Source organism: Cricetulus griseus, chromosome 7, assembly GCF_003668045.3.
Source record: "Cricetulus griseus strain 17A/GY chromosome 7, alternate assembly CriGri-PICRH-1.0, whole genome shotgun sequence".
Classification (NCBI taxonomy): domain Eukaryota; kingdom Metazoa; phylum Chordata; class Mammalia; order Rodentia; family Cricetidae; genus Cricetulus; species Cricetulus griseus.
This window is the reverse complement of record NC_048600.1, coordinates 50,837,046-50,851,695: the sequence shown is the minus strand read 5'-3', so window position 1 is coordinate 50,851,695 and position 14,650 is coordinate 50,837,046. Positions and strand designations below refer to the sequence as shown.

Below are 14,650 nucleotides of genomic sequence, written 5' to 3'. Positions count from 1 at the left end.
TACTATAAACATTAAATTTGGGATTTAATATTATGGGTGACACAAAAATCAAATATAGATGTTAGAATGTTCATTCCTGTCTCTTTTTAGGTCTAAGAACTTTGTGTTTGGGGGGAGGTTTGGGGTGGTTTTTGTTTTTATAAGCATGAGAACACAGTTTTATTTTTCCTGCTCCTTAGTCCAGATACTAAATCTTGCTATGCTTGAGCACATTAAGAGGCCCTATTATCCTTTCAGAGGAAGGTTATGGTCCTACCCAGAAAGCAAAGCACATACATTATTTTGTATGCTGAGTGGATACTTCCATTGGAGTCTTGTGTCAGAGTTTGGGCAGATGGAGTGTGAGCGCAGAGCTTTGCCGTCATATTTGACCTATGCCCTGAAATCAGTCTTGGTAATAGATCATGTGGGGATAATCACATGATTCCTCAGGGCTGGTGAGAAGGCTCTGCAGATAGAGGTACTTGCTAAGCCTGGTATCCTGAGTTCAGTCCCTGAGACCCACATGTAGGTGGAGAGTACCAGTTCCCAAAAGGTGTCATCTGACCTCCCTCTACATTCGCCATGCACCACCATATTCTCGCACACACAAAAAACATATAAGATTAATTTTCTTAACACAGTGGTCACAGAATGGCCGAAGTATTTATGTGGTCCTAGAATAAACTAGGATTCTGGTCCCAGGAAGGCTGGCTCTTTTTCGCTTTGTTAATAAGAGATGTTTTTGTTTTTCTTCATTGCTAGGATATGTGCAAGTGGATGATGGTAGAAAAATTGTCTTCGTGCCCGGGTGTTCCATACCATTAACCATAGTGAAATCAGATGGGGGCTTTACTTATGATACTTCTGACCTAGCTGCTATCAAACAGAGACTATTTGAGGAAAAAGCAAATAAGATTATCTATGTGGTGGACAATGGACAAGTAAGTTGGATATGTCTAGGGTCTGATTGCATTTGGCACTTAAAGATTGTAAAAAAAAATTCACTAGAAACTTACCATACAGAATACTGGTGCATCTTTGGAGAAAGAACAGGTTTGAACCCAGCTTTTTAGCTACTTTCTGAACATATAGATTATCACTAGCCTGAGGAAGCAGAGGCAGATGGATCTCCAAATTCTAGGACAGCCAGGGCTACACAGATGTATATGGTGACAGTGGTGCAATCCAGCACTTGGTTTTGTTTTTTAAACAGGTGTTTTTTTTTTTTTAATAATAATTTTAACATATAGACACATAGAAATTGTACTTCGTGGAAATACAAAAGCCATGTGACTTTTGATGTTGTGAGATAAGGTCTCTGGTGGCCTCAAACTTGTAATCCCACATTTTTGGGTGAAAACTAAGATTTATTAGAAAGAAACTATTTTGTTTTTGCTCTGGTGAGGATCAAAGCCTGTGTTTTGCATATGGCAGGCAAGTGCTATGACACTAAGCAGTATCCTTAATCCCTCCATTGCTCTTTTGATTTGTTTTATGAGTGGTCTCATAATCTAGGTTGGCTGCAAAGCTAAATATGAACTTGAACTCCTGGTTTTTCAGCTCTGAGACAATGAGATCACAGACATGTAGCAACATGCTTGGCCTGTTTTGAGACCTGAGTGTAGAAAATTTCATTGGGGTCTTGTTTTTTGGTGATCACATCTGGGGAATAGAAGAACTTTATAACAAGACTGTCATGTGATCACTGAGCACAGAAGAGTTTTGTCTTTTTAATTAGTATTAGTAAACTAACAAGCCTCATTCTGTTTCTGCTCTTCCGTAGGCTGTACATTTCCAGACAATTTTTGCTGCTGCTCAAATGATTGGTTGGTATGACCCTAAAGTAACTCAAGTGACCCATGTTGGATTTGGTGTGGTGCTAGGGGAAGACAAGTAAGTAGACGGGCAGAAGCTGGTGATGATGGCCTTGGTCCCCACAGCTTCAGAAGCTTTGTGTTCTCAGTCCTCCAGTAGCACTGAGAAAGTGAAGAGTCTATTACTGTCATGTAAAGTCAGCGAAGCTGCTTTTCCCATGGTTTAGCTCTTCCAGGGGATGTACCCTCCTAAGGACAAGTGTGTACTATTGAAAGAATACTAAACTGCCATCACACTTCCCCATCTAGACTGTGACTATTTCACACAGGATGCCTGGCAGTGTAGTCAAAACTGTTGGTACATTTACCTTTGGTCACAAACTTGAAAGTGTGAGTCATTGGAATTCCAGCAGAATTTAAGATTCACTCTTTTCATTTTTGTATAAAATGTGAAGCCTATTGAATGTAAATCAACGATGTCCATATTTTTACTTTGTTTTGTTTTCCCCATCATTTCTCTCCAGTCTTTGAGGCGAAAGGTAAATATGGCTGGCTTGCTTTCTGTTGGATAGTATTTTATTATGTTAGTCCAGAGTAGAAGCAAGTGTGGTGGGTTTTTTGTTTTAGTAATTTTTCTGGAAGGGCTAAACCAGAATAGGATACCAGTCTCCTGAAGCTACAGGTGTGCTACCCAACATGAGTGCTGGGAACTGACCTCTGGAAGAGTGGCTAGTGCTCGTCAGTGTGAGCCATCTCTCCAGCCTGGTAGATTTTTTTTTTTTTAATTTTTTTTCACTATTAAGTGTAGTACAATAGAGGCTTCAAAAAACAAAAACTGGGTGCTTTCAGTTGACACTGGAAAGCACTGTTTCATTGGCACCCTTCCCTAGTAGCCAACTGGAGTATGACACTGTTACCTTGACATGTGTTGCCATGAGTGACTACATCCTCAAACCTTCATTTTCAAGGGCTTTTAAGTTGAATAGTCTAATTCAGAATTTTTAATGGGACTTTCGATGTCTTTTAGGAAGAAGTTTAAAACCCGTTCAGGTGAAACTGTACGCCTTGTAGACCTGCTGGGAGAAGGACTAAAACGGTCTATGGACAAGTTAAAGGAGAAGGAGAGAGACAAGGTAGGACAGGACCATGCTGGCACATATGCCAGGAGTTCTCCTTAACTTACAAAAACATAGAAATGTACTTTATGGAAGTGCAAAAGCCACATGACTTGTTGTGAGATAGGGTCTCACATAGCCCTTATATAGGGCTTGCCTTCAACCCCTGATGTTCCTGCCCCTACCTCCCAAACGCTGGGATTATAGGTGTGTACCACCATGCCTAGCTCCCACGTCATGTTCTCATGCTAAGTGTAAATTGTTTAAGTTAAACATATCTCACACTGCTATTGGTTTATGCTGAAAACATTCAAAACTGAGTATAAAATAATGTCCAGTACTCAGGTTTTCAGACCCTCTCTCCACTACTTTTGCTCTAGGAGACTGTTTGAGTAGTATGGATTTGTTGAGCTTTTGCAGCAGGGTCTCCCTTTGTAGTGAAGACTGACCCTAAATCCGTGTTCAGCCTGTTTCCCAGGTACTGGCTTTACAGGTGAATGCTACTCCAGCTTCAATGGACCTTTAATAATATATATTGATTGTAATAACCTATAAACATAAAGTGTCTTCAGATTTCCTAGTTTTTATGGCATGGTAGGCAGGCACTTGTATCACTGCGAAGATTGTTTGCATTTGTATTTTTGTTAGCTCACCGTGTATCTGAGACTAACCTTGAACTACTAATCTTCTACTTCCCTGGTGCATATACTGCCACAGCCACCCTTTTACTTCCTCACGGAATCATTCCTAGGTATGTTTTAGTAGCCCTTATATGTAAGTGGGGTGTTTTTTTGGTTTCAGATATTAGGTTCTTACCTTCAGGTTAACAGTTAGGCCCCTGTGGAATGTGAATTGCTGTCGGTGTTCTGCACAGGAGGTGCAGGGTTCTTGAGTGTTGATGTAAAAGTAATGCTGAGGGGCAGACTCCAAGCAGCTCTCGAGTGAGTTCCATGACTTTGGAAGTTCTGCGAGCTAGCAATGTCTGCATTCTCAGCAGCCAGTGCCATAGCTGATCTTATGTTAGCAGAAACACATTTATTGTGGTGATACTAACATTTTGCATCCCACGACTGCATTGAAATTAAGGTACACTGTGAGAGTACCCCAGATGCAGGTTCTAACGTGAGTCTGCTTACGATGTAGAAAGCTGTTCTGCCATCAGGTTCATGTAGGTTTGCAGTGTGAATCTCAACAGTTTGAATGTTTTGGGTTACCCACAGGTGGCATGAGACTTGTCTCTAGGTCTTTATTGTGATGTCCAACTTAAACCTTTATTGTTCCCACTGTTTCTGTGAGGTTTTGGATTGGAGGTACAGAGAAGAATTTAGGATGTGGTACAGGTAGATAAAACAGTAAGCAAAGCCAGGTGAGGTATATACACCTGTAATACCAATGCTCAGGAGGTGGAAGTATTAGAGTCACTGGGTATAGGAGTTCAAAACCCATCTGGGCAATGGTGAGACCCTTCTCCACATGAATAGTATATGTATTTCAAGCTTTTGCTTGGTGTTGGGGAGGTGAGATAAGGTCTCACTATATAACCTAGTCTGACCTTGAACTCTTAAGGTTACAGGCATGATCCATTATACACAGCTGTGGATTTTCTTGAGAAAAAAACAATTTATATAAAATGAATTGTATTTTGAGTTATACCAGCTTGGTTGTTTCTTGTAGTATAACAGAAAAGGGACAGTGAGTAACCACCACATAGTCATTCTTACAGATGGAAAGCCAACCCTGTAACTAACATCACTGTAAAAGCAAGCATCCCATGCCTAGTTTGTCTTCTGAAGCAGAAGCTTGCTCTGTAGCCCAACTTAGGGTGATCATCCTTCCCCAGTGTGGATAAGCATAGAGCCTGATAAAGAAAACAAAATCTTAGTAGTATTACCATTTTTAGTAAAGCATCCATGCCGGGCGTGGTATATAGGCCTATAATCCCCAGCACTTGCTCAGGGGGCTGAGGCAGAAGAGCACAGGTTTGAGGCCAGCCTAACTTACATACTTAAAGAAACAGAAATTAGGCCAGGCATTGGTGGAGCACGACTTTAATCCCAGCACTCAGGAGGCAGAGGCAAGCAGATCTCTGTGAGTTCGAGGCCAGCCTGGTCTCCAGAGTGAGTGCCAGGATAGGCTCCAAAGCTGCACAGAGAAACCCTGTCTCGAAAAACCAAAAAAGAAAGAAAAGAAACAGAAATTATGTTGAGACAGTATTATGTGATCTCAGTTCAAATCTAGGCTGGCTGCAAACTCCTGATCCTCAAGCCTTTAGGCTACCACTCCAGGTTTGTACTGTGCTGATAATAAAGCCCAGGGTAATAAAGCTAGGCAAGCACCAATTGAACTGCAATTCCATGGGTTTTTAATGTAGGAAGAATATATATTAACTGTAGATAGTTAGGTCTGTTAAAGTTAAAGCCACATCAAAATACTCTTTGTGTGGGGAAAGGTTTTGAGACAGTGTTTTTCTGTGTAACAGTCTGGCTGGCCTCAAAGTCACTGAGATCCACCTGCCTCCCAAGTACTGGGATTAAAGTCATGTACCACCACCACCACCTGGCCAAAATACTCTGAAGAATATTTATGTCAATAATATTTATGTACGTATTTCTTAAATACAGAGTGTAAGACCCTGGCCCAAGCTAAGCCTTTAATCCCAACACTTGAGGGCAGTTTGATTTCTGAGCTCCAGGACATCCTGTCTCAAGCAAATCAGAACATTTTAGCCTTCCCTTGTCGGTACTTCTCATTCAGTTTATCAGCTTCATTAATTAGGCTCTGAACTGTACAAGATGGAAGGTCCATATAAAGAAGCCTGCCCCTGCTGGAGAGATGGCTCAGAGGTTTAAGAACACTGTCTGCTATTCCAGAGGTCCTGAGTTCAGTTCTCAGCAACCATATAGTGGCTTATAACCATCTATAATGAGATCATCTGTTGCCCTCTTCTGGTGTGCAGCAGAACACTGTATACATAATAAATAAATTTATCTTTAAAAAAGAAGCTTGCCATATAAAAGGCTTAAAATATCTGATCATAGGCCAGCCATTGATAAGTAATAGTCATCTGTTAGGCAAAGTTAGAAGCAATTGTAAATATTTAGTTTTAAAACATTTTGCTTTCTGAATCTTTGAGGTCTGTTCCTAAGTAATGAAAACCAAATGAAAAGGAGGGCCATTTGGATAACCTGGACTCCAGCTGTGGTTATGCAGCAGAGGTAAAGAACATTTTAAGCTGGGCGTGGCAGCCTACACCTGTTAATCTAACATTAAGGAGTCTGAGGCAGGAGAACTGATTTCAAGGCTGACTTGAGCTACATAGGAAGACCCTGTCTCAAAAATATTTTTAGAATTAAAAAAGGCCAGTTTTGAAGAAAAGCTCATTACTTTAAGCAGAATTAAGATTCTGTTTTACATAAACTCTACCAGCATTTGAGTTATTATTTCCCTGATCATAGATTTTTCTTAGTATCAGTCCTTTAAAGTTAGTCATAGCAGCACATTGCCTATTATCGTGGGAGGATTTCGGCAATTTAAGACCAGTCTGGTTGATGAGTAAAACTTTAAAGTCTAAATTGTTGGGTATAGCAGTCCTGTACTAGCTAGGTTTTTAAAAGTTTCTTTTTTGCCAGGCATTGTAGCTGTGGTGCACACCTTTAGTCCCAGGCAGAGGCAGGCAGATCTGAGTTTGAGGCCAGCCTGGTCTACAAAACTATTCCCAGGACTGTTACATAGAGAAACCCTGTCTCAAAAACAAGTAGTAAGGTTGAATCCTAGGGCCTCACAGTAGGCCAGAGTGCTGCTGTCTCCAACCCCACCCCCATAACAGAACTCCAGATGACTAGATTTAGTAACAAAATTGTTGTTTGCACTTTGGTTTGAATCACTGAATTAGGGTTACTTGCTAGGAGCATGAGCAACTTAGCAATAGCTGTGTCACTGGGGGAAAAAAAAAAAGTACCTTTTAGCTAGGCATTAGTGGCCCACACCTTTAATTCCAGCACTTGGGAGGCAGAGGCAGGTGGATCTCTGAGTTCAAGGCCAGTCTGGTCTACAGATTGAGTCCCAGGACAGCCAGGGCTACACAGAGAAAAACCTGTCTTGAAAAGCAAAAGATAGGAATTCTGTAGGTGCTTCAGACTTGGTCTTCTACCTATGAGGCTCTGAAGTGTTTGTTTTCCCAAAGGTCTTAACTGAAGAGGAATTGACAGCTGCTCAGACATCCATTGCATACGGCTGCATCAAATATGCTGACCTATCCCATAACCGGTTGAATGACTACATCTTCTCCTTTGACAAGATGCTTGATGACAGAGGAAACACAGCTGCCTACTTGCTGTACGCCTTCACTAGAATCAGGTGACTACTCATACACTCTGTATATATTTGGCATCAAATGATATGGTGCCTTTGTAAGGCTGGGTAGGAATCTCTCTTCAGTTTTTGAGCCAGGGTCTTGATTATATCTGTGTCCCAGGCTAGCTTCTGTCCTCTGCCCCTCAAGTGCTGGGGTTACAGGTAGGCTCTCTCTCGCACTGGGGCAAAGAATCTGTTTTAATTGCTGATGTTTCCTGATTTACACTAGTCATGACAGACGATGTACTTTTTTTTGCGTGAAAAGAGCCTGTACCTGACCAAAGGGTACTTACCTGATAATTTCAGGTCTATTGCACGTCTGGCCAATGTTGATGAAGAGATGCTTCAGAAAGCTGCTCGGGAAACCAAGATTGTTTTGGACCATGAGAAGGAATGGAAACTAGGCCGGTGCATTTTACGATTCCCTGAGATTTTACAAAAGATGTTAGATGACTTATTTCTCCACACTCTCTGCGATTATATATATGAGCTGGCAACTACTTTCACAGAGTTTTACGATAGCTGCTACTGTGTGGAGAAAGATCGACAGACAGGTAAGTGTCTCATCCACTGTCCATCTTGGGGAAGGGGTGTCACCAGGACATTTACATAGCAACTAAAATTTCACAGCAAGCTGTGGCATGTAACAGTTTGAAATGGGGCCAGTCAGAGCAGAATATGTGTCTAAGTTGTGTTGGTATTGGAAACACCCACTATCATTGGGGGCTTTACAATAACAAGGCTAGCCTGAGAACAGAATCGGTCCATACGGTGGGTGTCCCTCACTGTGCTGTGTAGTCACTTCGAAGGAGTACTTAGAAAGTACTGGAAATGTCCAATCTTTGCTCAGAGGGGAAAAAAAAACCAGTTATTTAATGACCTTCTCAATGTCTTTTATTTTCTCTCCAGGGAAAGTATTGAAGGTGAACATGTGGCGAATGCTCTTGTGTGAAGCAGTAGCTGCTGTCATGGCCAAGGGGTTTGATATACTGGGAATAAAACCCGTCCAAAGGATGTAATCCTTAGGGTTGGAGACTGTTTTTACCAAAGTGGCTATTAGTACTGTTTACTTTTTAAACAATCAATGTGGATACAAAAGTAGTAAAGGAATTTTCACAACTATCTATGCAAAATGGGTTTTCTTTGTCTCTAACAGAATTGATTCTAAAAGGAAAATTACTTTCATAAATTTTCTTAGAGCATTAAACTAAAATGGTGTATAGAAGCCTTCAGGTACCAGAGTTGGAAAGAGTGGTTTAGATGTGTTTTTAATGATTTTCATTAGATGAGGAATCCCTACCTACTTCTTGAGTCCTAACAACTTTGTCCTATCTACTCCCACTCTTGTTTGGTTGAAAGTTACCCCAATTTTGCAGGTTACAGATTTGAGGCTCCATAGAGGCCAGTAAGTTGTTCTGAAATGGCACAATGCATGACTCACTCCAATTTCATTTTAGTAAAAGATGACAGTTGACAAGAAAACAGCCCCAAATTAATTCCAAATATCCCATTTGTCTAGGTTTTTTTTTTTGTTTTTTTGTTTTTTATGTATACAATGTCCATGTTTTTATGCATGTGTGCCTGCAGGCGGGAAGAGGGCACCAGATCTCATTATAGATGGTTATGAGTCACCATGTGGTTGCTGGGAATTGAACTCAGGACCTCTGGAACAGCAGTCAGTGCTCTTAACCTCTGAGCCATCTCTCCAGCCCTTGTCTAGTCTTAATTGTAAGAAAAAGTCATCCAAGTTCTTTTAGTGAAACAAGTAGAGACTGGTAGTGACAGTAAGTAAGGGCAGTTCAAGAGGATGACATGTGGGCCAGTAACATGCCAAGGTTTGGTGAATGTTACTGTCCAGATTTTCTGAGAGTCTCAAATTGAACTTTGATGATGAACTTAAATCACCTTTAGTAGCTGCTATCACAAACTTACCCTGATCTGTCCACAACAGCAACTTATCCTAGAGCCATGGGCAGCCAAGCAGCTTTCTTTCGTATGCTGACTGCACAGACGTATCCATCAAGTGCAGGCCCTCTCTGCTCTACATTCAGTGGCATGTGGGGAAAACAGGACAGGGGTGTAGGTTTAGACAGCATAGTTACTTTAGATGCAGGCTTATTGTTGCATTTCCCAACCATAACTATGTTCAGCTTTGCTAAATACTGTAGAACAGCTATAGAAATACAAAAAAAAATAATAATAATAATCTCACATGATTTTTCTTAAGCAGTAAAATTCCATCCGGCATGTTTTTAGTACACTAGTCTTGGAGACAACAATGCCAATTTGCCTTCAAAAAACACTTAACTGTGTGGTTTTTACCTTGTCTTCACTGAATAATAGAAAAAGAAAGCCAATGCAGTCATTCATGAATCCTAACAAAATTTCCTTTGTGATTCTAAGCTTAATCTCTGCTTTATAGGTGGTTGTGTTACAGGGATCATATACTCAGGGCACTTCACCTAAGTGAATTCACTCCCATCCACTTGTGCCTCTCACATTTTGGTAGTTCTGTATTAGTTTCTTTTCTATTAGTGACAAGACACATGATCGCCAGAGGGTTAGCATCTGTGATGGCAGCTTTTCAAGACAGGATTTCTCTGTGTAGTCCTGACTGTCTGGAACTCACTCTGCAGACCAGGCTGGCCTTGAACTCAGAGAAAAGGCATGCACCACCATGATTGGTGAGAGTTCACAGGAAGTGGGTTGGTAGTGAGAATACTAGGAAGGGCACAAGTCTTTTGAAACCTCAAAGCCCACCACAGTGACACCTTCAAGTCCACACCTTAATAGTCCCACCAACTGGGAACCAAGTATTCAAACATGAGCCTACATGTTAATTCTCATTCAAACCGCCATCATTCAGACTTCATTTTGTTGGTATCTGTCATCTTTAGCATTGATGTTGTAATTATTTTAGGGTACCACAAACCATGCCCATGTGCTCTAACAGACTTGGGTGACCAGCCTGTGTTCTGATGGCCCCAACAACAGGCATCACTGTTCCCTAAAAGAAAAAACAGTATTGACATTAAGATAGTCAATAGTCTACAGTGGCTCTTAATTGCTCAAGTGGAAGGAATTGTCGCATGTCTTTCACTGTAAACCAACAGCTAGAAATGTTTACACTTGGTGAGAAAGGCATATTGGAAACCAAGACAGGCCCCACATGGTTTATTCCAAGATGCTATGTTTTAAATGCAAAGGAAGGGTTCTTAGAAACTAAAAGTGCTAACTTCATTGAACACAAATGGAAAGCACAATAACAACCTCATCACTGAAGTGTAAAATTCCAAGCCAAAGCCCAGTACAAACTAAGCCCTAACTCCCTTAATCCCAAGAAGAAAGGTATGATGCTAGTAAAGTATTTTGTAAAGTTATACAAAAACAGTCAACTCCAGAGTGTTGGACTGTCAGGGGAGTGAGAAGGGCTCCTGTACACAGCACAGGGATCTGTGGAGAACTATCAGGAGGGCAATTCACACAGTACATCTGTTGAAGTTTCACGTAGCCAAGGATGGCTCTGAACTGCAAATCTTCCCACCTCCACCTCCCAAGTGCTGGAACAGGCATGCACCACCATTATCGTACTCGAAATAGCCTTAGGGACTGGAGAGGGCCCAACAGTCAAGAGCACTGGCTGATCTTCCAGAGGACCAGAGTTCAGTTCCCAGCACCCACAAGGCAGCTCACAACCAGCTGTGACACCCTGTTCCGGCCTCCTTGGATAGCAAGTATTCAGATATGCAGGCAGGCAAAGCATTAGTATAAAGAAATAGCCTTAGTGTTCCATTGCAGAAGAAAGGTCAGCAATGTATTCAAGAGACAGACCAACTCTTGTTAGGGGTATAATGGCTGGTGACTTAAGGTTGAGCCCATTGCTTATTTAATTCTAAAATTCAAAGGGCCTTTTTGTAAAGAGTAAAAGGAAGGAGACCTAGTCACGTTGTGTCTCTTAATACAGCACAGCTTGCTGGGAGTTTTAAGCTCAGCTCATAGGCCTAGGTGCTTTCAATCAGTGTTGACGCACCTGCTCATTGTAGCACTGCAGTGAGGGTGCGCAACAGTCTGTTTTCCTTTCATTTCATGTGCTTACTGACAGTGGCCTGTTCACCAGGTTCAAGCAGTACTGTTTTGACTTCCATGTCTTAATGATTTCTCCCTTGTGTCTGAGAGATGTCAGATGAAAACCTGGGACAGAGTCACTATTCTGCATGTCATTAAGGATAGTTCACAGGAGGCAGAAATGGCAGTAAACCAAGGGGCTTGACATGAGCAGAGGGTATTACCACTGATCCAGCAGGGATCTGCTGTTGACTGAGCAGCAGAGGTTGGGCCTCAACTGCAGTTTTGAAGGACATTCCCTTATGGGTAAAATACTGTTACACAACATCGCATGCTCCATCGGCATTGTGTGTAGTGCAGTAATCTAGCTGGGCGGTAGTGGCGCACGCCTTTGATCCCAGTACTTGGGAGGCAGGGGCAGGGGGAATCTCCTGAGTTCCAGGTCAGCCTGGTCTACAGGGGGGAGTTCCAGGACAGCCAGGAATACACAGAGAAACCCTGTCTCAAGAAACCAAACACCACACACACACACACACACAGACACACACAAAGAAAGAAACGGCACTCTCCTGGTAACTGTTAGCATTTTTAGTAATAAAGTTTCGTGAGGGTTTTTTGCTAGATATACTGCCATTGCACACCTACTAAACTGCAATGTAATTCAAACATAACATTTTAGATGCGCTGAGAAACCAGCATGTGTTGTCTGTATTGTGATGTTTGGTTTTTGAGAAAAGGTCTCTATCCCTGGCTGGCCTGGAAACTCACTACATAGGCCAAGACTAACACTGATCCCCTTGCCTCTGCCTCACGAATGCTGGTATTAGTGGGAGTGTACCATTATGCTAAAGAACTTCAAAATTGTATCATTACATAAGAATCAGCATTAATATAACTAAATCTACATTGGTGGGCATAAAAATTATAAAGATAGTGGGAAGACACCACCGTATAAAGGGCAGGTATTTTGTGTACTACTAAAAATTGATACCCTCGGCTATTATAGTATGCACTCAAATACAGTCTGTTTAATGAGTTGGAAATAAAAGGGAATTAGGATATGAATAAAATATAGGCTACATAACATTAAAAAATGGAAGTAAAAGTTGCTTCTCTAAAAAGATCAAATTGACAAATGCTTACACTAACCAGAGAGAAGACTCAGATTTACCAAATCCAATATGAAAGTACAGATATGTGGTGATATTTTGTTTGTGCTGTAACAAACAAAGCTTGCCTGAAGATCAGAGTGTGGAGCTAGCCACACTAGTCAGTCATAGAGGCCTGGCAGTGGTGGCTATCACCTTTAATCTCAGCACTTCATGGACAGGCAGATGGATTTCTGTGAGTTCAAAGCCACCCTGGGCTATACAAGATTGAATCAATCTAAAAGAGAAACAGAGCTCATACCTTTAATCCCAGCACTTGGGAGGCAGAGGCAGGAGGATCTCTGTGAGTTTGAGACCAGCCTGATCTGTAAGAGCTAGTTCCAGGATAGCCTCCAAAGTCGCAGAGAAACCCTGTCTTGAAAAACAAAAAAAAAAAAAAGAAAAAAAGAACCAGCCTCCTGGACACATGGCTCAACAGCGTAGTCCTTGACTAACTTTGCACAATCTCTCTCTCTCTCTCTCTCTCTCTCTCTCTCTCTCTCTCTCTCTCTCTCTCTCACACACACACACACACACACACACACACACACACACACACACACACACAAACACTTATGTCAGACTGAGGTCACTTAATTCTGAAGCCCTTGGTATTAAAGCCCAAATTATCAAAACAAGAAAAGCATCAATATCCACCATACACCCGGGTACTTCTCAGAGACAGGTCATTGAGAGTCTAGGATAGACACTGGATATGGCATGGCTGCTGAAATCATGAACACAGCAGCTGTGGAAACCTGCACAAGACCCTACTCCATTCCACTACAGATGCAAGAAGGGCTCCTGTGGCTCCACCCCTCCCTGAGGAACACTGGCAGTTAATGAGCTGGGGTCAGGAGACATCCAGTGTAGTGGCATAGTCACTAGTAAGTTGCCCCTGCCCATACAAGCAACCCTAAACTCAGCTGCTTAAAAAGAACAAACAGGAGGGGGACTGGATGGAAAGAAAGGAGGATCAACAAGAGTAGGAGACATCAGGAATAATGTGGTTAGACTATCTCAATACACACGTGCATGTATGAAGTGTGTGTGTGTGTGTGTGTGTACAAAAAAACACAATAGAATAGCAATAAACTGAAAAGTTAGGCATTGTGACCACATGGATTTTTTCCACAGGAATATGAGGGTGATTAAAGATGAAATAAAATCATAGTGGCATATACATTAAGGTAGAGGAAGAAATTTCATGAGTAACTCATTAGATCGGGAATAATAGGCCTGCACTACTCCCTCCTCCTCGCCTTTGGTTGGTTTGTGTTTTTTTTTTTTGGGGGGGGGACAGGGTTGTAATTTTTTTGTGCTTGTTTGTTTTTTGATTTTTTGAAACAGGGTTTCAGGTAGCCCAGGCTAGCCTTGAACTTGCTGTCTAGCAAGATATGACCCCTAAACTCCTGATCCTCTTGCTTCCACTTCTCAATCATAGCATTATTGGCCTGTGCCACTGTGTCCAGCTAAAATGTCTGCTCTTGACAGATCTATTTCAACATAGTACCCAAACACACTGGGACTGAAGGGACCAGATTCCCTTTTGGCAGCCATAACGGCCGAACACGTGCTTCTATGACCTTGTCCTAGACACTAGAAAGTCAGATGCCTGCCTCGTGACAAGGAACCAATCAGAAGTTAGCTGGTGGTGCTATGCTTTATGGCTCTGGGTGTGCTTTACGGACAAGTGCACAGCAATGACGCAGAGAGCATAGCAACCACCCTGGGAGGGCCTATGGGCCATAACAACCAGTTGACCAATCAACACAGGGCAAACCGTCCAATCCTGAACTTGTGTATACCCCTAGACATTCCCCTTATGCTGCCCTATAAAGATCTGTACGCAGCGGCTTCAAACTGTCTTTGCTAGCCATCCGCCATGGTGGGTGGGTCAAAGACCTGAGCTAACATGGGGTTAGCTCGTTAAACTACAATAAAGCCTCATGCAATTTGCATCAAGCTTTTGCCTCCATTCTGTGATTGGGGTGGCCTCGGTCCTGGGCTAAGATTCTGGAAGCCTCAGCTTTCCGAGGGTCTTACAGGACATTTAGGCAAGGAAAAGAAAATACTCAGATTGGAGATAAGGTAAAACCATGTTTCCAAATACAGTTTTATGTATAGCCCTCAAGGAATACATCCAAATTCCAGAGAGATCAAGATGGCTTAC

The 14,650-nt window shown here is 42.0% G+C and overlaps 1 protein-coding gene across 1 annotated transcript in view; it reads left to right on the top strand.

Moving 5' to 3' along the window:
- Rars1 (arginyl-tRNA synthetase 1) overlaps positions 1 to 8,388 on the top strand; it is a 28,030-nt gene extending 19,642 nt beyond the window's left edge. The window contains exons 10-15 of the mRNA XM_027425224.2: positions 745 to 923; positions 1,766 to 1,875; positions 2,824 to 2,929; positions 7,095 to 7,267; positions 7,571 to 7,818; positions 8,174 to 8,388. Coding sequence (XP_027281025.1) covers positions 745 to 923; positions 1,766 to 1,875; positions 2,824 to 2,929; positions 7,095 to 7,267; positions 7,571 to 7,818; positions 8,174 to 8,283 — 926 coding nt within the window. The 3' untranslated portion in view covers positions 8,284 to 8,388. The remainder of the gene's footprint in view (positions 1 to 744; positions 924 to 1,765; positions 1,876 to 2,823; positions 2,930 to 7,094; positions 7,268 to 7,570; positions 7,819 to 8,173) is intronic.
- Positions 8,389 to 14,650: the final 6,262 nt, after the last annotated feature.